We start from the raw sequence: 21,731 nt of genomic DNA, 5'->3' as shown, positions 1-21,731 counted from the left end.
AAACGAGAAGCCTCTCCAGGACGGTGACATCTGCTTGTCATGTGCCGTTCCCCGCGTGTCGCAAGTACCTTTTATCATTCATCAGTCACTGATGGTCATTGGGGACCTGCCTGAGGTACCTCCGAGAGGCTGCCTACGACGACTCATTATCCTTCTACCTATCTGGAATTTCCTCTGCCCCTCTCCCCTTCCCCTCCTCCTCTATCATCGCCCTCGACTTGCTATACCTCTTTGCCTTTGCCAACCACGCAGGTCATCTTACCTACCTTTTCCGACGGGCGTTTACCACCGGAAGAAAAGGCAGAAAGCACCTGACTTGCATTATTCCGCCCGACCCCGAGACCCGTTCATTCTGCCTCCCCCACTTAACCCACTCCCCCGTCATCGGGCATCTCGACCGTTCAGCCTGAGATCATCCTTCCTAAGCTTGCGTCGTTGACTAAAGAAACGTCTACAGCTTCTTCTCTCCACGAAGTTAACGTATTCTCCCGCTCACCTTCCGGCTATCTTGTTCCTGCGTCTTGTACCCGACCGAAAACCTCCGCCCTACATCTTCAGACTTGGCTTACTCCTCATCTCCACCTCACGTCCATGATAGTCCCTCTCCACTAGCAGCCATGGCTGACTCTCCAGAGCCCCCCTCCAGGCGTCTATCTACTGCCTCATCCACTGCCCATCTCCGATACCCTACCCATCCTCCTCTCAGCGGCTCGGTAGAGGAGTGGCTCTCGCGCTCCAGACCGATCAATATGACGTCAACTCCGGAGCACGCACCCAAATCTTTGAGCGAAAGCTGGGCAACCATGAGTGTGTCGGACATACATTCTGAGGATGGCACACGTTCTGAACAGACCGATGTTGCGTCCTTGATAGATCCAACCGGACCGGACGATGTTGCAAGCCTGGATGAGCGGTATAGTGGCAGCGAGATCGACGGGAATGAAGATGAGAGATCGTATGGAGACCAGTATGGCTCGAAGAGCTATATCTCAGAGTCCCAAGAACTACCGCCTCTCTTCTCCCACTTCGGAGCCTCCATCGACGACAGCAACCTCACCACCAAAACGGCATTTCGCCAGTCATGCGGGCCGATCGAATTCACTGAACCCGAGAATTGGCCCGAGGCCGAGCGCATAGACTCCAAACGAACGATTCGCGTCTTAGAAGGGAATGAGGTCGCCGAAGTCAAGTCTCAGATCCCCGTCGATCTGACAGACTGCACCTTGACAGCTACTGTCCAGCAGACAATGACGAAGGAGAGCCTCGATACTGATAACCCGTTTCGAGTGCTATATGTTGGAAGCCCGGAGTTTCGCAACATCGTCCTTGACAAGCTCGGTGATGTTCTCGTGTCAAGTACTGGCAGCGGCTCTGTAAGCAGTTCGACCGAGTCTTCCAGATATCATGTTGTTCCAACGTCGTTTGGCGCTGGTGCGGTCCCAAACTTTGCCGAACTTCTCCCGATCCACGTCCAACTCATAGTGGACGAGTGCTTCCATGCAATCTCTATTGATGACGGTTTTGGTGGCGCAGACGCTATTGATCTGATGCTCAAGAACCGTCCGCTCTGCACGTCTTACTGGAATGGAAGTGAATATGCGCTTTCGTCCGCGACCGATTGGATGCTGCCAGACATTGCTATCATCTTTGTCTCCAGTTCGGATACTGCCGCTACTGAGAAGACGCAAAAGCTAGTGCGCATCTTCATGGAACGACATGGTATTCCAGTCATGTTTATCTCCGAAAAACCCCTGTGGAATATGAACAAGGAACTGCCCATCAACCCACATACTCTCCATATGTGCTTGGAGTCCCGACACTCTCCGACGGGGGAGAACTCGGTTCTGAGACGCTACCCGATCGATTTGAAGACGTTCGAGAGTATTACGCCGGGGCAACTGAATAGAAATCTTGCTTCCTTGGCCAAGATCTACCCCAAGAAGACCCGCCAAGTTATAGCTGAGATGAACGAAAAGGGCACCATCTTCCACGACCTTATAGATTATATGAGCAAGACGCTCCCTTTTTCCTATTTGAATATTGACCCCGAGTGTGCGAGGTATAGTTCTTACCTGATTGTCATGTCTGCCTTCGCAGTTTTCTTTATTTCTGCGTCGATCATCCTAGGCAGCTGGAAAGCTTCCATGTTGGATCCCACACGTGCGGCTTCTAACCTGACGACATTCCCTTCTTCCAATATGGTTGCCACCAGCACAGTACCGACATCACTTCCATCATCCTCTGTCCAATCTCCCGTTCTGGGCAGACATGCCACTGGTTCGCTCGATGATCTGATGAGGGGAACAGCCTCAATCTCTGAGCAAGAGGAGAAGTCAAGTGATTTTGAGATCCAGGTGGTTGGCGACTGTCACCTGGCCATCAAATCGCCAAGCAGGTATCCTGGTGGAAAGAAACATGCCAAGTTCAGTGTTCAGGTCACCAGACAGGAGAAACCACTTCCATATGAACTTTCCCAGCTGTTCGATGGGGTATACACGTTGAAGCTGGACCGGGGCGATGCATACGGCATCATAAATATCACCATTACTACCGCCTCCCGGCCAGCTCTGAAACAGACCACATCCGTGGACTTTGGAACGCCGTGGCTGAAGATCGCAAACTGGAAACGCGCGGCACAGGCTATTAGTGCCCAGCTCATGAGAGACTTTACTAGCGCGCAAACAGGGCTGTCCGAAGTATATGGTCGCTTAAGCACCGATCTTCAGGTGCTCATGGGCGATGTGGTCAAACGAGCACATGTCCTTCGGCGAGATGCCGAACTCCTCGGGCAAGAGTCTGCACAGGTCTCGCAGGGAACAAAGGAATTAGTTCTCTCCCGATCGAAACAGCTGTCTGAAGTGGTTCGGCGCACCGCGGTGCAGCCGTTTTTGGCCGCTTCGTCCGTACTTCAGGGACATACGCATAAGGTGAACCGGGAAGCGAGGGAGATGATGAGTGACACGTGGAACCGACTCAACGCGCGAGCCCAAGGCTTCGATCTCAGCCTGATGATGGAGCGTGTGCGCAATGCAAGAAAGTGTACGGCTCTGGACCGAGCGCAGAAGAGAGCAAGGAGTCTGATGCGACAGAAGAAATGTTCCCGAACGAAAGTGTGAACGGAACGGTGTTTTGGTATTATGACGTTGAACGATAGCTGATCTCTTGCCTTACTGTTATATCCCCTGTTTCCTAGGTAGTTCGCGCTTCGCTTCTGTTTACTCTTTTGGCTCTGGGCTTTGGGTTGGGTCGTTCAGGCGCAAATTGTGGACCAGATTGAATTTCACTATCCCCCTCTTGTTGCTGATACGTGTTTGCTACTTTTTCTTTGCGATGACTAGCGGTAGTAATGGAAGCCTCTGGGATTTTGTGACGGAGCACCCTGTAGAGCTGTGGTGAATGGCGATCGAAGTAAACAAATCATGGACGGGTTTTGTGCCCGGCGGTGGCAGTTTTTCCTGAACCCAAGGAGGCAACGAACCTCCCTCCTCCCCACCAGAAAAACAGATTTCCCCCTCTTCTTCCCTCCCCTAACAAATACTTCTTGATACCCTCTCCCCGCCATCTCTCTCTTCTCTCTACCACCGTGAATTGGACTTCTCAGGTATTGTCTTTCTTACTCTCCTTTGTTTCCCTCGCATCCCCTCTTCCAGATCTCCTGACTCACATTCTTTTGTCTCTAGATTACCGCATTCTCTCATCACAATGTCTGACACCCAGCCTGACCCCACCACCACTGCTCCTGAGGCTGAAAAGCCCCAGGAGACCACTCCCGCCACCACCGAAGCCCCCCAGGCTGAAGAGGAGAAGCCTGCGACCGAGTCCGCTGCTCCCAAGACCACCGATAACGTCTTCTCCATGTTCGGTGGCGGTCCCAAGAAGGAAAAGAAGGAGGAGCCTGAGGACGACAAGGATGAGCCTTCTGGTTCTTCCAAGGCCCAGAAGGGTGAAGACGAAGTGAGTGTTTCGATTTTGGGCTAACTGTTACTGGTTCTCTGCCCGTCATGGACTCGAGGGCTCCCGCTGGGGGGTAGGGAACTCGGATTCGGCTTCTGAATACATACACGCATTCTTTGTTGATGACTCAAATGACTAACTGTGTCCCCTCTTCCTTGTAGGATGAAGCGCCAGAGTCCCCCGATGTCCACTTCGAGCCCGTCATCCGCCTGACGGAGAAGGTCGAGACCAAGACCAACGAAGAACTCGAGGAGCAGACCTTCAAGATGCGGGCTAAGCTGTTCCGCTTCGACCGTGACAGCAAGGAGTGGAAGGAGCGTGGTACCGGTGACGTGCGTCTGCTCAAGCACAAGGAGAACCACAAGACTCGCCTTGTGATGCGCCGGGATAAGACCCTCAAGGTCTGCGCCAACCACTACAGTAAGTTTTGACCGGGAGACCCCTTCGGTTGGTTTAGGTGCTTACCCATGTCTAGTTGTCCCCGATATGAAGTTGAGCCCCAACGTCGGCAGCGACCGCAGCTGGGTGTGGAACGCCGCCGCCGATGTCAGTGAGGGTGAGCCGGAGGCCCAGACCCTGGCTATCCGCTTTGCCAACAGCGAGAGTGAGTCGCCGTGATAATGTTTGCTCGTGAGAAAGAAGATACTAATGCAGGATTACCAGATGCCAACCTCTTCAAGGAGGCCTTCGAGACGGCTCAGAAGGAGAACGAGAAGCTTCTCTCCGAGCAGTAAACGAAAGACTTGATGTTTCTGAATCCACGAATTTCAAAAATTACTTTTGAGAATGAGCTTCTACTACACCCACTCATCCCGTTTCCCTCCCCTTCTGACACCTTTCGACACACGCACACACCCACCCTCCCCTAGTCATTGTTCTCCCTGAATCCAAATCCACCCTGCCCCCTATCCCCTTTGCGAGTGGAAGAAAGCAGATTCGATATATCGGTCGTCCGACGACCACGGGTCACCCAACACCCCGACCAGCTCAACCTGTTTTGGTGGGATGATCGGATGGTCATCCTCAGGTGGAGTTGGCAGTAGATAGACATACGAATCCCTCGAATATATGTTGAATGCACGAATTCCCTTTGCCCTATGTTGATGTATGAAACGAAGTTTCCAATGTAACGATGATAGATTCTGGTCTGGGACCTGGTTCTGTTGTAGCCTGACTTGACTGAACTGAATGAATTGAATAGAGATGATCAGTAATAGGTAGGATGGTGTACTTGACTGAGAGAGAATTGAGAATTCATCCTGATGCTCTGTCTGAAGCTGCGTAGGAAGGAAGTGGCGGGCGAGCGAGCGCCGGAAGAGTTCACAGAACATCAACATCCGCATCCCCCTCCACCAAGAATCATTCCAATTCACCTTGCGCCATCTCTCTTCTCCCACAACGCTCTTGAAGAATCTCCTCGTTGCCATCCGTCTTCTCCTTCACTGACTGTCCGTGCGATCATCGCAGGACTTTCCTACCTCCTTCGGATTCGCCCCAGTCGACCTGACTTTCTGGTCACCCTCTGTCGCGCGCGACCCTCGAAGGACCCGGGCGCTCTCAGTTCCTCCCCTTCCTTTACCAAGATTCCTCAGTTGGGACAGACTTCCCAGCCAGAGCATACCATCTACTACATTATCACTCCAGCCAATCCCGTGCGTGAACGGAGTCGCGAGCAAGATGCCTGACGTGAGTCTACCACCATCTGATTCTGCTCCACCCTACCGAATTGCTATCGCATGTCGCTGACACGCTTGATTTCTTGATTGATACAGGTGAAAAGAAATGTCCGGCTGGTGACCGAGCAGCATATCGTGTACGTTCTTTCAATACATCCTGTCCGTCCTTGATCCGCGTTCTGCAACGCTCCGGCGCGACCGACTCCATCTGTCGTCGCGCAAAGCCTCGCCGATACCCCTGTCTCTCCCTCTCATGATATTTCATTCTGATGGCGTGGAACGCGCACCTCCACCAAACCCTGTGAGACAAATTTTTGCTGATGGTCGCGGCGGCCTTTAGGAACAAGGATTCCGGCGTGGAGGGCTTCCCCCTCCGTTCGTGGTCCATCGAGGTCTACCTCCTCAACGAACATGGCGAGCAGGTGCCGGCGAATGTTTTCGACAAGGTGACGTACACGCTTCACCCAAGTTTCGGGGAGCGAGCGATTCAAAGTACGTTTTCCTTCCGCCGTGACATACACAACGGAGCACAGAAACGAGGCTCGTGATGCGGGACTAACGCACAACAGCCTTCAAGAACCCGCCGTTCCGTATCTCGGAAGAAGGATGGGGTGAATTCGACATGCAAATCACCCTCACCGCCGAGAAGGATCACCACATCACGCACGATCTCAATTTCGCGCAGACGCGCTACGAGTCCAAGCATCCCATTGTGCGTATCGCTTCTGTATTTGCTGGTTCTGGATGTGTTTGCTGACCTGACCTGTCTAGACTTTCAAAAACCCCAAGCCTGCCCTGCTGGCGGCCCTCCGTGAGTCGGGCCCCGTGCCCGGCGACGAGAACGGCGTCAAGTCCAAACGCGCCGCCGCCGGAGAGGAGGGATCGAAAAAGAAGAAGAAGACGGAGAAGAATGTATGTTGCTTCGTCTGTCCCGCGTACCGAGATGAATCCGATCTAACAGCTCCTAGGTCGACATGGACAAACTGGCCGACGGCCTGCAGAAACTTGGAGAAGATGACCTCCTCCAGGTGGTCCAGATGGTCCACGATAACAAGGCTCCAGACTCATACACCAAGAATGATGTTGAGCGTATGGAATTCCCCTTTCCCCTTTCCCTGCCAGTACGCATATACTAACCGGCGCAGAGGGAGAATTCCACGTCGACCTTTATACCCTACCGGATTCGCTAATCAAGATGCTCTGGGATTTCACGCAGGAAAAGGGTGCCCTGTGATAGGATCGTTCAGTTACATGGTATTCCCCGTCATCACTTACTCTTTTCGATTATGCATGTCCTGTATGCTGGTTCCTTTATGTGCTTTTCTGCTATCCTTATACTCTAAACCTGGCCTGTATTTCTGAATTTAGGACCGGAAAGAACAAAAGATATGGAGGTGGTTTTCTTCCTTTCCTCCTTTCGTCGGAGAATAGCAAAAGCGCTGGATGCGGAGACGGAGACGGATATATCATCGTTCGTACTATGGATTCGTCTGATCAGTCTGCGATGCTTTTGCAGGAAGATAGGGTAGGATAGGTTAATATAATCTCATACTGGCTTGGCCAAGACATCTGCTTTATTTGATATTGACAGCGTGCATGGGCATGAAATTTACTGTGCGGCTGTCCGTCGCCTAAAATGATACATTCTATTCCAATCAAGCAATCAGAGATCACAGCAGTACATTGGTTTCAACCTATTAGGCACACTCATCTATAGCCATACCTTTTCATCATTTGGAAAGCAGCTCCTTTCAAGAAAGACTTGGGAAGGGAAAGTCTCCTGCCCATCAGCGACCTCCTTATTGAACGCAGTCAATGGAAATATATAAGATGGGGGCGTATATACAAAGCACTGGATTGCTTGGATATCTCAAGTTCAAACGACCAACGCAAGAGACCAATCGATCTATATCACCCGACCAAACGCCTGAAGAACAAACTTGAGTATTCCTCCGTGGAGACAAGGAATGCACCATTGGGGAGAGAAGAAAAGACGACGACGCTCGCTACGCTATTTACTCGAACGAAATAGACGAAGGCTGTACAGGCAAACGATGAAAAGGGATCACAGTACTCGGTGTCTGGACATACAGTCAGCGGGCTGCAATCGCGGGTGGAAGGTCCTCAACTTACATCTTCAGGAGGTCCTCCAATGTGTCTGCGGTGCAGGCTCGCCCTTTGGGGATCTGACGCGGAATCTCGACGATCGTCGCAAAAACGTCCCCGGCTTTGTAGGCCAGCAGGGCGGGAGCTTCAATGTGGTCCATCTCGGCGATCTCATGGTGGAGCTTTATGAAGTGGACGCTGGGCTGTCGCCGTGCGATGGTGTCGAGACAGTCTTCTACGAGGGCGCTGGTTTTGGACTGAGACGCGTTAGCATCGGTCATGCTCTATCCCCATTCCCCCGTCGTGAACGACAACGACAGCACGTACCTCCGGGTCATTGACACACACCACGACCACGGTGTCGGAGGGGACCTTTTCAATGGCATCGAGATACCCCACGGCATCCACGTCATCGACGGTCCCGTACATTTTCCGCCGGGGGCTCGGCCGCCGCAGGTTTCGGTTCTGCAGCTCCTGAATGCGCTCCTCCCGCCACTGGCGCAGGAAGCGCTCCTCATCGTCCTCGCTGGCAGAGCCGTCCGGCGGCGGCGAGTTATGCAGGAGGTTCGCATTATCCGGGATGGACTTGGAAGCGCTGCGGCCATGGCCGGAACCGAAGAGGGACTTGCGAAAGGAGCTCTTGCGGGCGCGTTCAAAGGCCTGGGCGTCGGCGATGACGCCCTTCGGGCCGGTGTTGGCGTCGAAGACGGTGTTGGGGATATGACAGGAGGTGGTGGTGCGGGAACCCATGGCGGAGGGATCTTCGGAGTCGGAGAACTCGGGGTGATCGCTGTCGTTGTCGTCGTCGTCCGACCGGTCCAAGTCGTTGTCACGATCTTCGGGATGCGTGGAGGCTTTCTCGCGGTTGTTCTGCACGAAGCGATTGAACTCGTCCTGAGCGGCAGACATGATGGAGGGGGGAAGAGAAGAAAAGGGAAAGCAGGAGAAAAAGAAAGTTCCGCGGCACGCAAGGAGATGGGGTATGGTTTCAAAAGGCAACGACGGTAAGTGGGAAAAAAAGCGTGATGATGATATTATTAGCTGCAATTGGTGTGGGTTGCGCTTGGATCTGCGGCCGAGGCGGACAGGGATGCGGCTTCGTTTCAGCCCTCTGTTGATTATTCTGGCGATTAGAGTGATTCGTATTTTTCGAAGAATGTCCTTTTGAATCGCTTCTTTCAGTTCCTTGTTTCTGTTTTCCAGCTTGGGAGTTCTGAACAAAGGAACGTAAGAAGCAATTGTCCTGACGAGACCTTGCCGACGACGAGGCGGATGAGGAGGAAGAGGTCGAGGACGAATAATCGGAGGTTGTTTCAGGTGATGATGAAGACGATCTCTGGGCAGGCGGACAACCCCTGACGGGACTCGGATTGGGCTGAAAAAAAGTGGCGGCAGATGAAACAATCGACCGGACGATCGCGTGGGTGGGAATTCGGGATTTCAGCGAGGCTCACGGGGGAAATGTCCGAGGAGAGGAATGATTGAAGGGAGGAGAAGTTCTGACAGCACGGAGTAAGTGTCTAGGTACGTAAGTCATCGGCTGCCCCTGACATTGACATGGACAGAGCGACTGTTTCGGCGGGTGGAGAGATCGTCTCAGCCACAGTTTGGTGGGGCAGAAGCAACGAAGAAGCTTCCATTGTTCATCGACAATATCGTGGTAGTTATGTACGGAGTATAGTACAGGATGAGGTGAGGATGAGTAGAGGAAGAAGCATTGAGAGAGAAAGAGAGCCGCAGAGCACGTGGACAGACTCTATGCTAACCTAGGTCTTTCTTCTCTTCATCGAAGCCTCCTTTGTTCCAGAGGGCCTGCCGACAACCACCGCAGAGATCCATATCCCGTGTACTCCGTACTCCATATCCAACGGCGGTGGATCTCACCGGCCATGACATGTTTCATGACCTGTCTCCACGCGCAGAACTGTCGATCAGACCGCAACGATTCTCTGATAGACCTCGTGCAGTCGGTATTAAAGGCTTCGTGGAGGTTGTCCGATCACCGTCCACAGCACAATCAGGCTACCACTTTGTATGACCATGTTCAACTGTGTCTATGAACCTCTTCTATGCAGCATGCTATCAACCAACCCTCCGGATTACAACCTATGCCATTTTTCCTAATCACCTCCTATTACTCGTCTCACCACATCTCAGCAAAGAGAGAATCAAGGGCTATCAAATATCACGGTTCAAAAGGGTAGGTAAGAAAAGAAGTCGCTGAAAGGTAACAAGACCCAACACCAGGTCGAGAAGAATTCCTCATGATATCAATCAAATGGCACATGCAACACTTTCAGAGACGGGTCACATCGATTAGGCAAGAAAAATAGTAAGGAAAACGGTTTCGAGTCACGCAAAAAAAGGAAAGGAAAACATCATGGCCTATCCAGAAAACATTCCCTCCCTGCCCGTCACCAGCAACACATATGTGGAGATCAATGCATAAGAGAGGCGGCTGTAAAACACAATCAATAATCGAGTAAGAGCGCAGGAAAAAAAGAGTAAGGAACAAAAGGACTCCGGTCATAGGAGGACGAAGGTAAATTACTCGGACAGAAACAGGGTGAACGAAGAGAGCGTCACAAAGGAAAACGATTGCAGACCGTCGGAGCTCGCAAAGACCCAAAGGGGGACATCTCCAACGACCCCAGCAACACGATCAGCAATATCGTGAGGCCACCACGTCAGTCGTCCTGAACGGTCGCTTCTTGGTCGTCAGCGTCTCGATTTGGTCAACTTCGTACCACCACCCATGAGGGTCCACGCGTGGTGATGGCATCGGCGCTCCCCGATAGTACACATTATAGACGAGCCCGACCAACTTCTCCGGAAATAAAATTATCGTACAATCGCAGCAGACATTCGACCTATTGGCGCAAAAAGAGAAGACATTGCGGATAAGGACTTGCAAGACTGAGACAGGGTATCTTTGCTTTTTTAGGGATTTTCGTTTTCTTTACCAAGCCCAGACCTTGAGCTATATGACGAAGAGAATTAGCACACACTTAAGGAAAAGAAAAGCACGAGCTCCTGAAACTTACCAGAGAATCCCAAGATCCGGTGCACAAGCTGATGCCATCGTTGCTGACACCCAGGCAGCTTACGCGGTTCTCGTGACCGCTCAGGGAGCCCACCTTGTCACCTCGGAGCACATCCCACACCTGTCGAGTTGTCAATCGGCTGTCCAGATATCTGAAGAGGTTATGCAAATGGCCGTCGCTTACCTTGCACTCAAAGTCATCGTAACCCGCAAAAAGCAGTCTTCCGGAAACCGAAAAGGCGACCGATGTGATACCGCAGAGAATTTGATCGCTCTGGTGAACTTATTAGCTTTGCATGATTGGTCGACCAGAAGAGAAATTACCTGGTAAATGTTCAGCTCCCGATCCGCTCGGATATCAAACAGACGGCACGTCGTATCGTCGGAACCGGTTCCCAAAGGCGTTTCCATCGGGGAAGAACTGGATGGCGTTGATATCTGACTCGTGTCCAGCAAAAGTCTGCACGGCCCTTTCCGGTACGGATATCCCAGAGCTTGGCGAAGGGCGTCGCAGGCACCGGAGACGAAGACGTTCTGGTTGGTCGGGTTGATGCTGATCGACATGACATCGCCGAGGTGATCCGCGAACTCGGTCACCTTGGAACCAGACTCGATATCCCACAGCATGCACGTCATATCTCCGGACGAGGTGAGGATGCGGCGATCATTGATAAAGCGGCAGCACGAGAGGTAACCAGAGTGTCCGGACAGTTCGCGCGCAACGCGGGTGGGGCCTTCGCGGGAGGAAAGATTGTAGATGGAACAGATGTTGTCCAGACCACCACAGGCGACGTAGTTTCCACTGGGAGCGTATGCGCACGTCATGACCCACGAGGACCTCAATGGGATGGCGTGAACTTTGTTTGTGGTGTAGGCGTCCCAGATGATGAGTTTGCCGTCTTGCGAGGCGGAGACGAGATGGCGACGGTCGGTCGACCAGTGCATAGCGTAAATCTTGGCCAGATGACCCTTCAGCGTCCGCCGGGGCTTCATTCCGATCCGAGGCAACGTGTCGGTCTGGTTTTGCGCGACTTGGCGAACTGTTTCAACGAGGAAATTCCGAGGTTAGCAGATTGGAATGAGGATCATGGACCATCCGAGTCGCAGGGAGCGCGAATTGGTCGCAGAAGGGATGATGCATACGGGTGGATCGCAGCTCATCTTCTGCGCTGATCTGTCATCAGACATCAGCTCGCGCCGGGCGGCGGTGATCTGGCTGCATCTGTTCGCCGCTCATATCGGCTGCCATGACGATGGAGCAAGCCCGTGGAGAGGGAGGTCAATTGGGAGAGGGGGGCGAGGTAGAGAGGAATGAGGTTGACCGAGGCGGCGTGGTGCGATCCAGGGGACTGGGAGGGGAGAGGACGACCGAGAGGGTGAGGAGGTGGGCGGGAAGAGGGCGGTGGAATAAAGGCACAAAGAGTGAGGAGGGAGGGAAGCAAGGAAGAAAGCGAGCAAGAGAGGGAGAGGGAGAGGGAGAGAGAGAGGAAGAGCGAGAGAGCAGGAGAGGGGGTTGGATGATTGGGTGTGGAGCGAGCACGGCGGAAGCGACCGAGACGAAAGAAAGTTTCGACCCGGGGCAGTGGTGGTGGTTCGTAGTCAGCAGGGAAGACTGCTGTTGATGGAGAAGATTGGAATTTTCTAGTAAATCAGAATTATTGCAGGGAATAAAACTTGAATGGCGACTAAGACAGATAGTAAATGAGAACAGAAGGTGAGAATGAAAAGGGGAAATTCGGAAGAGCAGGGAAGATGACAACAACAGCTACTACTAGGAGCTACTTGGGCGGGACCTAGAAAATGGTAGCGTTGGGGGAGCAGAGGAAGTAGTCCCAGGTACCTGCAGCAATAATCGCAGTAAAGCACCACTGAGAGTCAAAGTACGCAATAATAATAAAATCCCTGGGATCAATTGAAAGAGACTTCTATTATTATTAACGAGCTACTCCGTACACACGGAGTACATTCGTTGTACTCCGTAGGTAGTCCATATTCGATGATTAATCAGTCGGTACTCCGTACTTCCACCTCTTGAATACCACTGCAGTCCCCTAGTCATCACTAGCAGAATCAATTGTCCATCAATCCAAGCAATGATCATGACAATCTCAAATACAGGTACATCCAGAAAATCGGAAGAATCAAAGTGAGGCCATCGGACGCTGGTCAGCGTAATTACCCGTACGCCTTTGCCCCGTTCTGGATGCCGTCATTGGCTGGGGGAGGAGCGAGTACTCCTCGGTATGGACGGGTAAATCGCTGGCCCTTTTCTCTCTCCACAGCACGGCCCCAGCCCATCAATGATGATTCTTACATCCATGGTACCAAATATTCGTATCGCCTCAGAGATAACCACCTACTCCGTCCTGTTATTGAAGATTTCCTGCGTAGAATACTATGTATCTACCAGGCGTCTATCACTACGGAGTCACCCTACCATTATTATGCCAAGATACCTCATAGCAGCATCTCCGAAGTCCACCCTACTTTACACCGTCCGTATATGACCGTCTAGTTCACTGGGGGACAATTTTAGGGGTAACTTTAAGGGGCACAGCAGAAGAACCTTCTGCACTAGTTATGGTACCTTTTCCAAATTCCTGTGGACCGGCCGGAAAGTGGCTGTCCTCCTGGTTGGTCTTGACCACTCTCCGAAGTGGAGGAGATCAAAGACATTAGTAGTTCTATGTGGGGGGTATCTTAGCAGAAAATGGCAATAGACGTTTGAAAAGGGGGAAGGATCACAAAAGAAGCCCTGCAGAGGATTTCTTGCATCCATGGGCCGTGTCAAGGAATAATAATACTAATGAATACCTAGCGGGAATCAAAGAAAAACACATATCTTCGTCTATGGAGAAAGTAATCATCGATTCCGATATGTACTTCCACCAGTAACGCTTCACATGCACAACTTCCATCCATCGTTATTGTACGGAGTATACCCGTTTGATACATCTCGGCAGACCCGAGTCCTTCCAACTTGGGTAATCCTTCTCCTCCGGATTCTCCGTCTTACGCAGTAATGTACGGAGTTAATGAAACTCCCATCACTAATATTACACGCTAGACTTTTGTCAGACTATCATAAAGTGCCATACTGGTCATCCTCGTGGTCTTTGTCGCTGCAACAAGACTTGGTCAAGTAACCTACTCCTAGGTACCTAGTTTCAGGGGGCTTAGTACACTAGGCTGATTCCGTCACGTATCTGCAAAGCATCCCTTTTGAGGGCTCCGTATCCGATCTATCAATCAACCCTAACTACTTGGATATTGTACTGAAAATACTAGTCCACTCCATTGTTACAAGACTTTTTAATTGAACGGGTTGTGGCACTGTATCATCTCGGACTATCGCAATTAATGAGTATCCTTTCTCCCCGGCCTATCCAATACATATGCATAATCGCTCCACCCGCCTTTTCCAAATTATTGACAGCACGCATGCACGGTTCCTGCACTCCGTATCTCCCCATGCAGGACTGACATCATTCTTGGCAATATCACTAGCAAATTCCCGGGATAATAGTTACATAGTGTATATAATAGACACTGAAAAGTTGACTGGTAACTAATCATTCTTGGTTAACCTTGGCGTATCTGCTTCTGCAACAGCATATGAGATAAGCGAATGAGGTTGCGACAGTCTACTTGTCCTTCGATTGTTATACTCTGCTCACTTAGCATGGGGGTTACTGTTGTTGTCTGTCAAAGTTACATTGCGGATTTTGACTGAGTCGTGTGTCGTCGTTAACATACTTCGTACAGTTGCCATCATCCTCAGCAGAAACAGCTCCAGATCAGTCGAGCATATGCGGGTATGTATGCTTCGGAATTTCAGATGCAGCCCTGCAGTTGGCGGTCTCTCGCACTGACACTCCTTGGAGAGCCCATCACTCTCGCAGGACGAACTAATAATCGTGCACTCGCAGAGTGTGAAGTCCATTCAGACACCCCACAGGCAGTAGTTCAGCGCTGACGGTAGATGATAGCAATGGTCATTGATTGTCAGAGAAATAAAAGTGTATTTATACGGAGTACATTCAACAGTCCAAGTCTTCGAATGAAGTCAATATTCATCATAGTTCGTATGGCCCAAGACGCTGCTTCGATCCCCTTCTCCACAACTAGACTTTTCGTCAGTATTGATAGTGACTCCAATTCTCGATTATTCGCCTCCTATCAGCAGTTTCTTTATACAGAGTACTTAAAAGTCAGTATTCAGTACGTCTTCGTCCTTGACATGAATTTATGTACCTCGTTACTACAGCGGGTCCATCCGTAATGCGCACGATTTGCAGACAACAGTGGTCAATGTGCCTATAGCGGGGTCTCCATCCTGAAATGAGAACCTGGCCGCTTCGACTTCCCTCTGAGTGGTCGGGTAATGCCCTGAGTTGTTTCCATCCGGAGGATTTTTCTCCACTGCAAGCTGATCACCTAAAACCGTACCTGACTAGTTTATCGGACGCCCCTCTCTCGACTGAAGGTCGTCATTAATGGTTAGTACCTAGTATTATGAATTAATAATAGCGAGTACTCTGCGGCTTTGGGCGGATGCGGCAAATTTTCATTAGTGCTGACTGAGCTTTCAAGCGGTGGCGCCCTGGCTGACGAGAGAGGCCCCTTTATGGTTGCTACTATGAAGCCGTCCAGAGCAATGACCTACCTTATATTTGGGCATCTATCTGTAGTTAGCCGCATAGGTAGTTAGTATGTTGAATCATACTCCGGACACGATCGACTAGGTTCCAACGATCGATCAATAAGTGATCGGGATGACTGGTCAATAACTTAGTTTCTACTCTACTGGTCGACTTCTGCGAGGCAGGTTTCTGCGGATTTCCCTTATTGTTCTGGATTGAGAAGTATTTTACCCTTTCAAGTTGTAATTGATATCCGCAGTCACCGAGGCAGTAGACCTGGTGTAGTTTGTTAATATATAGGCTCTAGGGTTGTAGTCCTAACTCTACGTAAATTTTATAACTACTCCGTAGGTACCATCGGTACGATAGTACGATAGTTGTGACAATTAAAGGCGTCTTCAAGATGCTGTCCGTATAGGACATGCTTATTGCGGGAGCTGGGTCGTTGGTTGGAATAATATATTTCGCGAGGGACCTCCCACTCCAAACCACAACACTAACACTTACAGTAGACTTGTGGCGTGAACACGAGGACTTATAAATAGGCCCTATAGCAATTTCTCTAGTCACAAAAGCAAATATGTAGCGCAGTTGGACATGACCCAGATGGCCTTGGCCATGAGAGGCGGCTAACGCCTACAAGGACCCTGTCAGCTGTTCTCCGCGCTTAACCAGGGTTCTAAACATAGCACAGGATGGTATTTCATGCCTGTGCGCTCTCCGTGAGGGGAAAAGTAGGGTATATTTGCATCTTTTATTCTCTGCCTTGCCCAGGATGAAGTTGCGTCATTGTTCTCACGACTGGATTCAGCGGTGTACAGGGTAGATGATGTTTCATGAGTGTTTTACATAGGTTGGATGGTGAATATCATTGATTCGGCTGACACGCCGAGATGGTCAGAACAGTACCCAGGTAGCAATGTGTTGATCTGTTTCCATAGATAAAAGCTTTGCCTTCCATCTGATGACATCCTCTAACAAGTATATTCTTAGTTTCCATGTACACGGCAAAGAAAGACCACGCAAGGCCACCAGAAGGCATAAGACACTGAACTAGGGCAACAATATGTATAAGCGGTTAGACCCAAGGGAATAGAGATAAAGTTTTGGCATTCTACAAGGCAGAATGTACGGAGTAGATTTGTTCCTTTCGGAGGTAGGGTGTTTCGGTGCATCCTCCGATCCCTTTGTTACGGGATTCGGGAATTGCCCTGCCCCGAGAGGTCCCCACTCCCGAGAATATGATCTATGAGTAGAAGGCGAAAAAAACGGTGTACGGAGTACTATACATAGAGCGTGAAGTGGATTCTCTCAGCTTGGTCCTTGCACTCGATCTACAGATGGTTCGGTAGTTCTCAGCGGAGTTGGTGGTTAGTTAGTCAGGTAGAAAACGGGGCCCATCGGTGAATCCACCATGTGCAAGCGTGGTGGGTGGTACCACAACGATCCCGGAATCTACAACGCAAGCCGACGAAGAAAGGGGGAAGAATGTGTCGATCGACCGAAGCCATCTCAGATGATTCTTCTTGCAGTGGAAAGATCAGAAGGCCAACATATTAGATTGTTGGATTTGGTGGCGAAAAAAAGATCTCAAGACCCAAAAGAATATCCGCGGAGGGTCATGGTCATCCCTTAAGGGCTGACGATGGTTGGGAGTCGACCACTTCGAATGACGACAGAAGAGCCTCGAGGAGAGGATGAAGAGAAGTGCGATGCTTGATGGTGATGCATGTCAACGGTAATATAAGGAATATGAGTATATGAATATCTTCTTACTGTGGGATTAGTAAAGTAGAATTCCGTGTTCTAGGTAGAGATCCGTAGAGGCAAGTGGTGGCGGGATAATCCCTAAGAAGGAACCAGGAGAGGCGCTTCAGGCGCCTGACAAGACTCTCTCCGCTTTCGCTCTCAGCCGCGACCTTCTCTCTCCCTCTTTGCCCCCCATCATCCTCCTCCCCCAATCCATCGTCATCCCCCATCCCAACCGATCCTGACTATTTCCCTTCTTTTTATTCGCTTCCTTTCTTCTCCAGACATCTTTGGCCTCTTCAGTTGCACTCCCTCATCTCGACGGGGTGTCATTCGGCCGGTGAATCACTGTCTTGTGGCTAGTCTCTGACGGACGGACGGGTCTTGGCTTTCGGTCAACCCTTTTCCCTTCACGCCTCCTCGTCTTTCTGCAAACATCTTCTTCATCCCCTCCCATTTACCAGCCGCTGGCCCTTGTGTCTCTTCACGACCCTGGAAGTTCTCATCGAACGGCTACTTCATGACTGAGGAATAAAATCCCCTCGCCCCCCTCCTTTCCCTCCTCAGTCCTTCCTACCCTCGGGTCACGTTTCTTCCGACGGGGGTTTTCGATCTCACTTTAGGGGTTGTTCATCACTTCTTCTCGCTGAACCATCGCCTCCCAACGATTACCATCCGACTGAATCGACTACACTAAACCTCTTTTCGACGTCCTACCCCTTCTCGTCGCTCATCATGCGCGAGGTCAATTTCAGCATCCCTAACGTCAACAAGGCCTCTGTCAACATTACGACAACCCTGTATGACAGACGTGCCCTCGACTGTACATCAACGCTTCCCCTCATCAACTCTCTCAACCATCTTGCCTATCTCACCACATCCTCTGCTCGGATTCGCGATATTCTCACTGTCGATGGCGGCATTGAGAGACTGGTATGCATCCTGAAGGAGGGCCGCAGCCGAGACCTGATGGAGATGTGGAAATGGAGTCTGGCCTTCCAGTGTGTCGTCAACATCGGTGTGCGGGGCTCGGAGAGTGTGAGAACCAGAGTCGTCGAGGCGGATATGGTGCCGGTGATTGCAACCATCCTGGACAACTACATCAAGGTCGTCGACAAGGCCCGCGCTCGGGCGGATCCAGACACTCAGAGACACTCTTCGAGGCATCATGCGAAGCCCGTCCCCACGGCTGGTGAACCTTCGGCTCGCCCGTCCCTCCTGGAACAGGCCGCCCATACCGAACAACGGGCTTCCCGCCGTCAGGCTCCTCCCCCCAACATCGAAATCCCTCCGTATTTCCAGGACAACCATGTCGCCGACTCCAATGCTATGGACATTAGCTCCTCGCCTCGTGCGCCGATGACTTCTCCACCGGAGAGGAGCACATTTGGTCAGGAAGCTCACAACCACCGAACTCATGATCCTCGTTATCTGCACCCCGGTCATCGTCAGAGGGCGATGCAGCCTCTTGCCACCGCTTTGCCCCCCATGGATGCGGCCGATGGCTTCGGCCTGCGGCCCGTTCGTGACACCGAAAGACTCCCCAGCATGCTCCCCGGATTGCAGAACGGAATTACGTCTCAGCCTGATTCCCCCACCACTCCCAGCGGCCCCATCCAGGCCCGGAACAACGCAGCGACCACGGTCCCCGTGCAGCGACCGACTCTAAGACAGCAGCGATCCGCCTCGGGCGATTCCGACGACGGAAACGCGGAGTCGTTTTCGATGGAAGACGGTGCCCGGTCTGAAGCGACAAGCGAGCCCATCGTGCAGAACCAGATGGAGATTGATGAAGTCGGCGACCGACAGGCCATGCTGAACGGCGTTTCCGATGGACATGATCTCACCGTCACTGATCCCTCTGAAGGACAAGAAGCCGAGACCTTCAACATCACTCATCGGTCCACGGTGGATGGCAGCACCATCAATAACGGCAATACGCAGACCAACACTGCCCTGGGATTGTCTCCTGCCCAGGCAGCTAACACGACCAACTCCCCCAACATTGTTCCTAGCCCGTACTCCCTCTACTTCCGTGACCGGTCGGCGACAGCATCCCAGAACGTCCTGACCACAATGCCGCGCGATGAGGACGTTTTGATGTCCCTTCAACTCCTCGCCTACGTCTCCAAATATTGCAACCTCCGATCCTACTTCCAAAACTCTCACTTTGTGCCCAAACTCAAGGTTGATCGTGAACTCCAGATGTTCGAGGATGGTTCCTCGCCGATGGAGACTGCCGAAGAAGAGGACGAGTACCTGCTCCCTGATGATGTGAACATCTTCCCCCTGGTGGAGAAGTTTACTGTTCGTCATCACTCGAAGGACATGCAGTACTGGGCTTGTGTCGTCATGCGAAACCTCTGCCGAAAGGACGAATCACGCGGTGGTATCCGGCAGTGCGCATACTACAAGTGCGGCAAGTGGGAAGAATTTCAGCGCCAGTTCGCCAAGTGCCGCCGTTGTCGCCGGACCAAGTACTGCAGCAAAGACTGTCAAAAGGCTGCGTGGGTTTACCACCGCCACTGGTGCCACACCACCCCATGATATGACCGCATGAATTGTCTAATTTTCCTAACGCATCCGCCCTTGCATAGCGTCATACACGCCATCTTCCATGTCTTTTTTGTTTATGTTATCGAGGTTTCCCATCTACCCGTGCATGGCATTTCAGAACCTGGCGGCGTTCGCACTCATCACCAAGATACCTTTTGTATGTCTTTTTGATTCCATTTCTTTTGGCGAATAATTTTGCTTCATCTCTTATTACCTATTTTCTGTCCACACTGTCTCATTAACGCAGGGCATGAAGCCGGTTGATTGTTTACATGAGTCCCCTCTAGCGGTCATGATTAGCACCTCATCATTGCAAACTACCACCTGCAACTTTTGGCCCTTGTTTCTTGTTTAGTTTGTCTCCCACCCTCGACACTTCACTTCATGCCGGACGAGTTTCCTTTGTTCGTAATTGCTTCGCATATGCTGTATCCCTCCCTTTCAATTCCCTTGGAGCGATTCTTTTGGCAAGTGTCGGGTGTGCTTTTGAACGATCCGTTGGTCATTTCCTTTGGTTGCCCAATTCCCGTCAATATCCTGGATGTATCTATTGCATCAAGTGCATTCATATGCATAGTACATGTTGACCGTTTCCTTACGAGTTGGAAAATATATACACAGTAGTGACGTGGTAGTGTCAAGGTCCTTTGCTACCGACGAGCCCAGCAGGGAGCACCCACTTTCTAAAATTTGTAGGTCGCCGCGAGCCGCGAATGAAGATGCTCCTCCGCCGTGAGCGCCCGCTTTCCAGGCGCAAGATGCCCAGCACCACCCCCAAAACCCACCTGCTCATCCTTGATTCCGCTCTCGGCGCGTTTCTCGCGGTACGCCGTGACGGCCGCACTCGGCACGGGGACCAGCTCCGTCTTGTCCAGCGGATGGCAGAAGAAGACGATGCTGTACCGGTCCTGGGGGTTGGGGCTGCGCTGCTCGGCCAGCGGGAAAACGACGCGGTGCACGGTCGACTTGAGCAGCCCGTCCGTCCAGTAGCTGAGAAGGTCGCCGATGTTGACCAGGATGGGCGGGAACTCGAAGCCGTCCTCGGCGTACCCGTCGCCGGCCGCGGGCTGCACTGGCACCGGCGCCCAGCTGCCCTCTGGCGTGCGGATCTCCAGTCCCGGCTGGCCGGGTCGCTGGAAGAGAAGCGTCACACTGCCGTAGTCGGAGTGGGCACCGGCACGGACGTCGGTGTCGTGCTTGTAGGTGGATGTGGCTGGCGAGAAGATGGACGGGTAGTATAGGTACCGCAGGATACAGCCGGTTGAGCCTTTGCTGGGGTCGTGGCGGGTGGTGAAGAAGTCGTCTGGGATCTAGAGGGGGTTTGGTGTGAGTGTGTACTTGCGAAAAGAGGGGTACGGGCGTCTTACGTCCAGGCCGAGGGCTAGGAGGGTGAGGATGCGGTTGCAGGTTTTGTTGCAGAGCTCGGAGAAATGCCCGATTTCTGCTTCGTGCGGTGCCAGAGATGCAGGCAGTGGCTGCTGAGCCTTTCCGTCCTTGAATTCGGCGAAGTTGAAGGCCCTGGGAGCGTTAGTGGTCGCTTAATTGGTTGGAATTGGGAGAGCTACTCTTTGAAGTCACCTGTCTATAAATGCAGGAGACAGTGTCAGTGATTATGGCTTAAACAGATATCGTTTCGTTCCGAGTGAATGACATACCCGCTGGTGCTCGGGATCAAGAGTCTCAACATGCATTCCCGACCAGCCCCGGTTCTAGACGAAGATGTCAGTGAAGAGACGAGTGAGAGGATGATGGAGCGTACATTCGGCTGAATGCGACAAGCGGCTTTCTCCTCCATGGGAGACATGAAGAAGTCTTTGGACTATCGTCGAGTGAGTTGCATATCCGTCGCCATTGTGGACGGTTCTCATACCAGACCGAACGCCTTCTTGACATCCGCCACGGCGAAGTCCGAGCCTTTACTGTTCACATAGAAGAAGCCGTAGTTGGTGGCCGCATCGAGCATTTCCTTCCCCACGGCGGGGTCATTCGGGTTGGAGATGTCGA

At 51.8% G+C, this 21,731-nt stretch overlaps 7 protein-coding genes across 7 annotated transcripts; 4 read left to right on the top strand and 3 right to left on the bottom strand.

The window, feature by feature from the left end:
* Positions 1-803: 803 nt before the first annotated feature.
* ATEG_02056 (uncharacterized protein) lies at positions 804-3,116 on the top strand (the record flags this gene model as incomplete). Its single annotated transcript, XM_001211234.1, has 1 exon — positions 804-3,116. The coding sequence occupies one exon, from the start codon at positions 804-806 to the stop codon at positions 3,114-3,116; it is 2,313 nt and encodes a 770-aa protein (XP_001211234.1).
* Positions 3,117-3,702: 586 nt separating this feature from the next.
* ATEG_02055 (Ran GTPase-binding protein YRB1) lies at positions 3,703-4,688 on the top strand (the record flags this gene model as incomplete). Its single annotated transcript, XM_001211233.1, has 4 exons — positions 3,703-3,954; positions 4,116-4,374; positions 4,430-4,558; positions 4,618-4,688. 4 exons carry the CDS (start codon positions 3,703-3,705, stop codon positions 4,686-4,688), a joined length of 711 nt encoding a protein of 236 aa, XP_001211233.1.
* A 943-nt stretch (positions 4,689-5,631) lies between these two features.
* ATEG_02054 (putative transcription initiation factor subunit (TAF30)) lies at positions 5,632-6,864 on the top strand (the record flags this gene model as incomplete). Its single annotated transcript, XM_001211232.1, has 7 exons — positions 5,632-5,640; positions 5,727-5,767; positions 5,971-6,122; positions 6,200-6,342; positions 6,402-6,542; positions 6,599-6,719; positions 6,776-6,864. 7 exons carry the CDS (start codon positions 5,632-5,634, stop codon positions 6,862-6,864), a joined length of 696 nt encoding a protein of 231 aa, XP_001211232.1.
* Positions 6,865-7,759: 895 nt separating this feature from the next.
* Positions 7,760-8,645, bottom strand: ATEG_02053 (phosducin family protein; the record flags this gene model as incomplete). The annotated part of the gene is made up of 2 exons (XM_001211231.1): positions 7,760-7,993; positions 8,064-8,645. The coding sequence occupies 2 exons, from the start codon at positions 8,643-8,645 to the stop codon at positions 7,760-7,762; spliced, it is 816 nt and encodes a 271-aa protein (XP_001211231.1).
* A 2,050-nt stretch (positions 8,646-10,695) lies between these two features.
* On the bottom strand, positions 10,696-11,772 carry ATEG_02052 (WD40 repeat domain-containing protein; the record flags this gene model as incomplete). The annotated part of the gene is made up of 3 exons (XM_001211230.1): positions 10,696-10,716; positions 10,781-11,053; positions 11,104-11,772. 3 exons carry the CDS (start codon positions 11,770-11,772, stop codon positions 10,696-10,698), a joined length of 963 nt encoding a protein of 320 aa, XP_001211230.1.
* A 6,134-nt stretch (positions 11,773-17,906) lies between these two features.
* On the top strand, positions 17,907-19,718 carry samB (MYND-type zinc finger protein MUB1; the record flags this gene model as incomplete). The annotated part of the gene is made up of 1 exon (XM_001211229.1): positions 17,907-19,718. One exon carries the CDS (start codon positions 17,907-17,909, stop codon positions 19,716-19,718), a length of 1,812 nt encoding a protein of 603 aa, XP_001211229.1.
* A 692-nt stretch (positions 19,719-20,410) lies between these two features.
* Positions 20,411-21,690, bottom strand: ATEG_02050 (putative oxidoreductase, 2OG-Fe(II) oxygenase family; the record flags this gene model as incomplete). Its single annotated transcript, XM_001211228.1, has 4 exons — positions 20,411-21,037; positions 21,095-21,245; positions 21,383-21,546; positions 21,598-21,690. 4 exons carry the CDS (start codon positions 21,688-21,690, stop codon positions 20,411-20,413), a joined length of 1,035 nt encoding a protein of 344 aa, XP_001211228.1.
* Positions 21,691-21,731: the final 41 nt, after the last annotated feature.

This window comes from Aspergillus terreus, genomic scaffold, assembly GCF_000149615.1.
Source record: "Aspergillus terreus NIH2624 scaffold_3 genomic scaffold, whole genome shotgun sequence".
Taxonomy (NCBI): domain Eukaryota; kingdom Fungi; phylum Ascomycota; class Eurotiomycetes; order Eurotiales; family Aspergillaceae; genus Aspergillus; species Aspergillus terreus.
The sequence above is the reverse complement of the archived record's forward strand: the minus strand, read 5'-3'. Positions and strand labels throughout refer to the sequence as shown.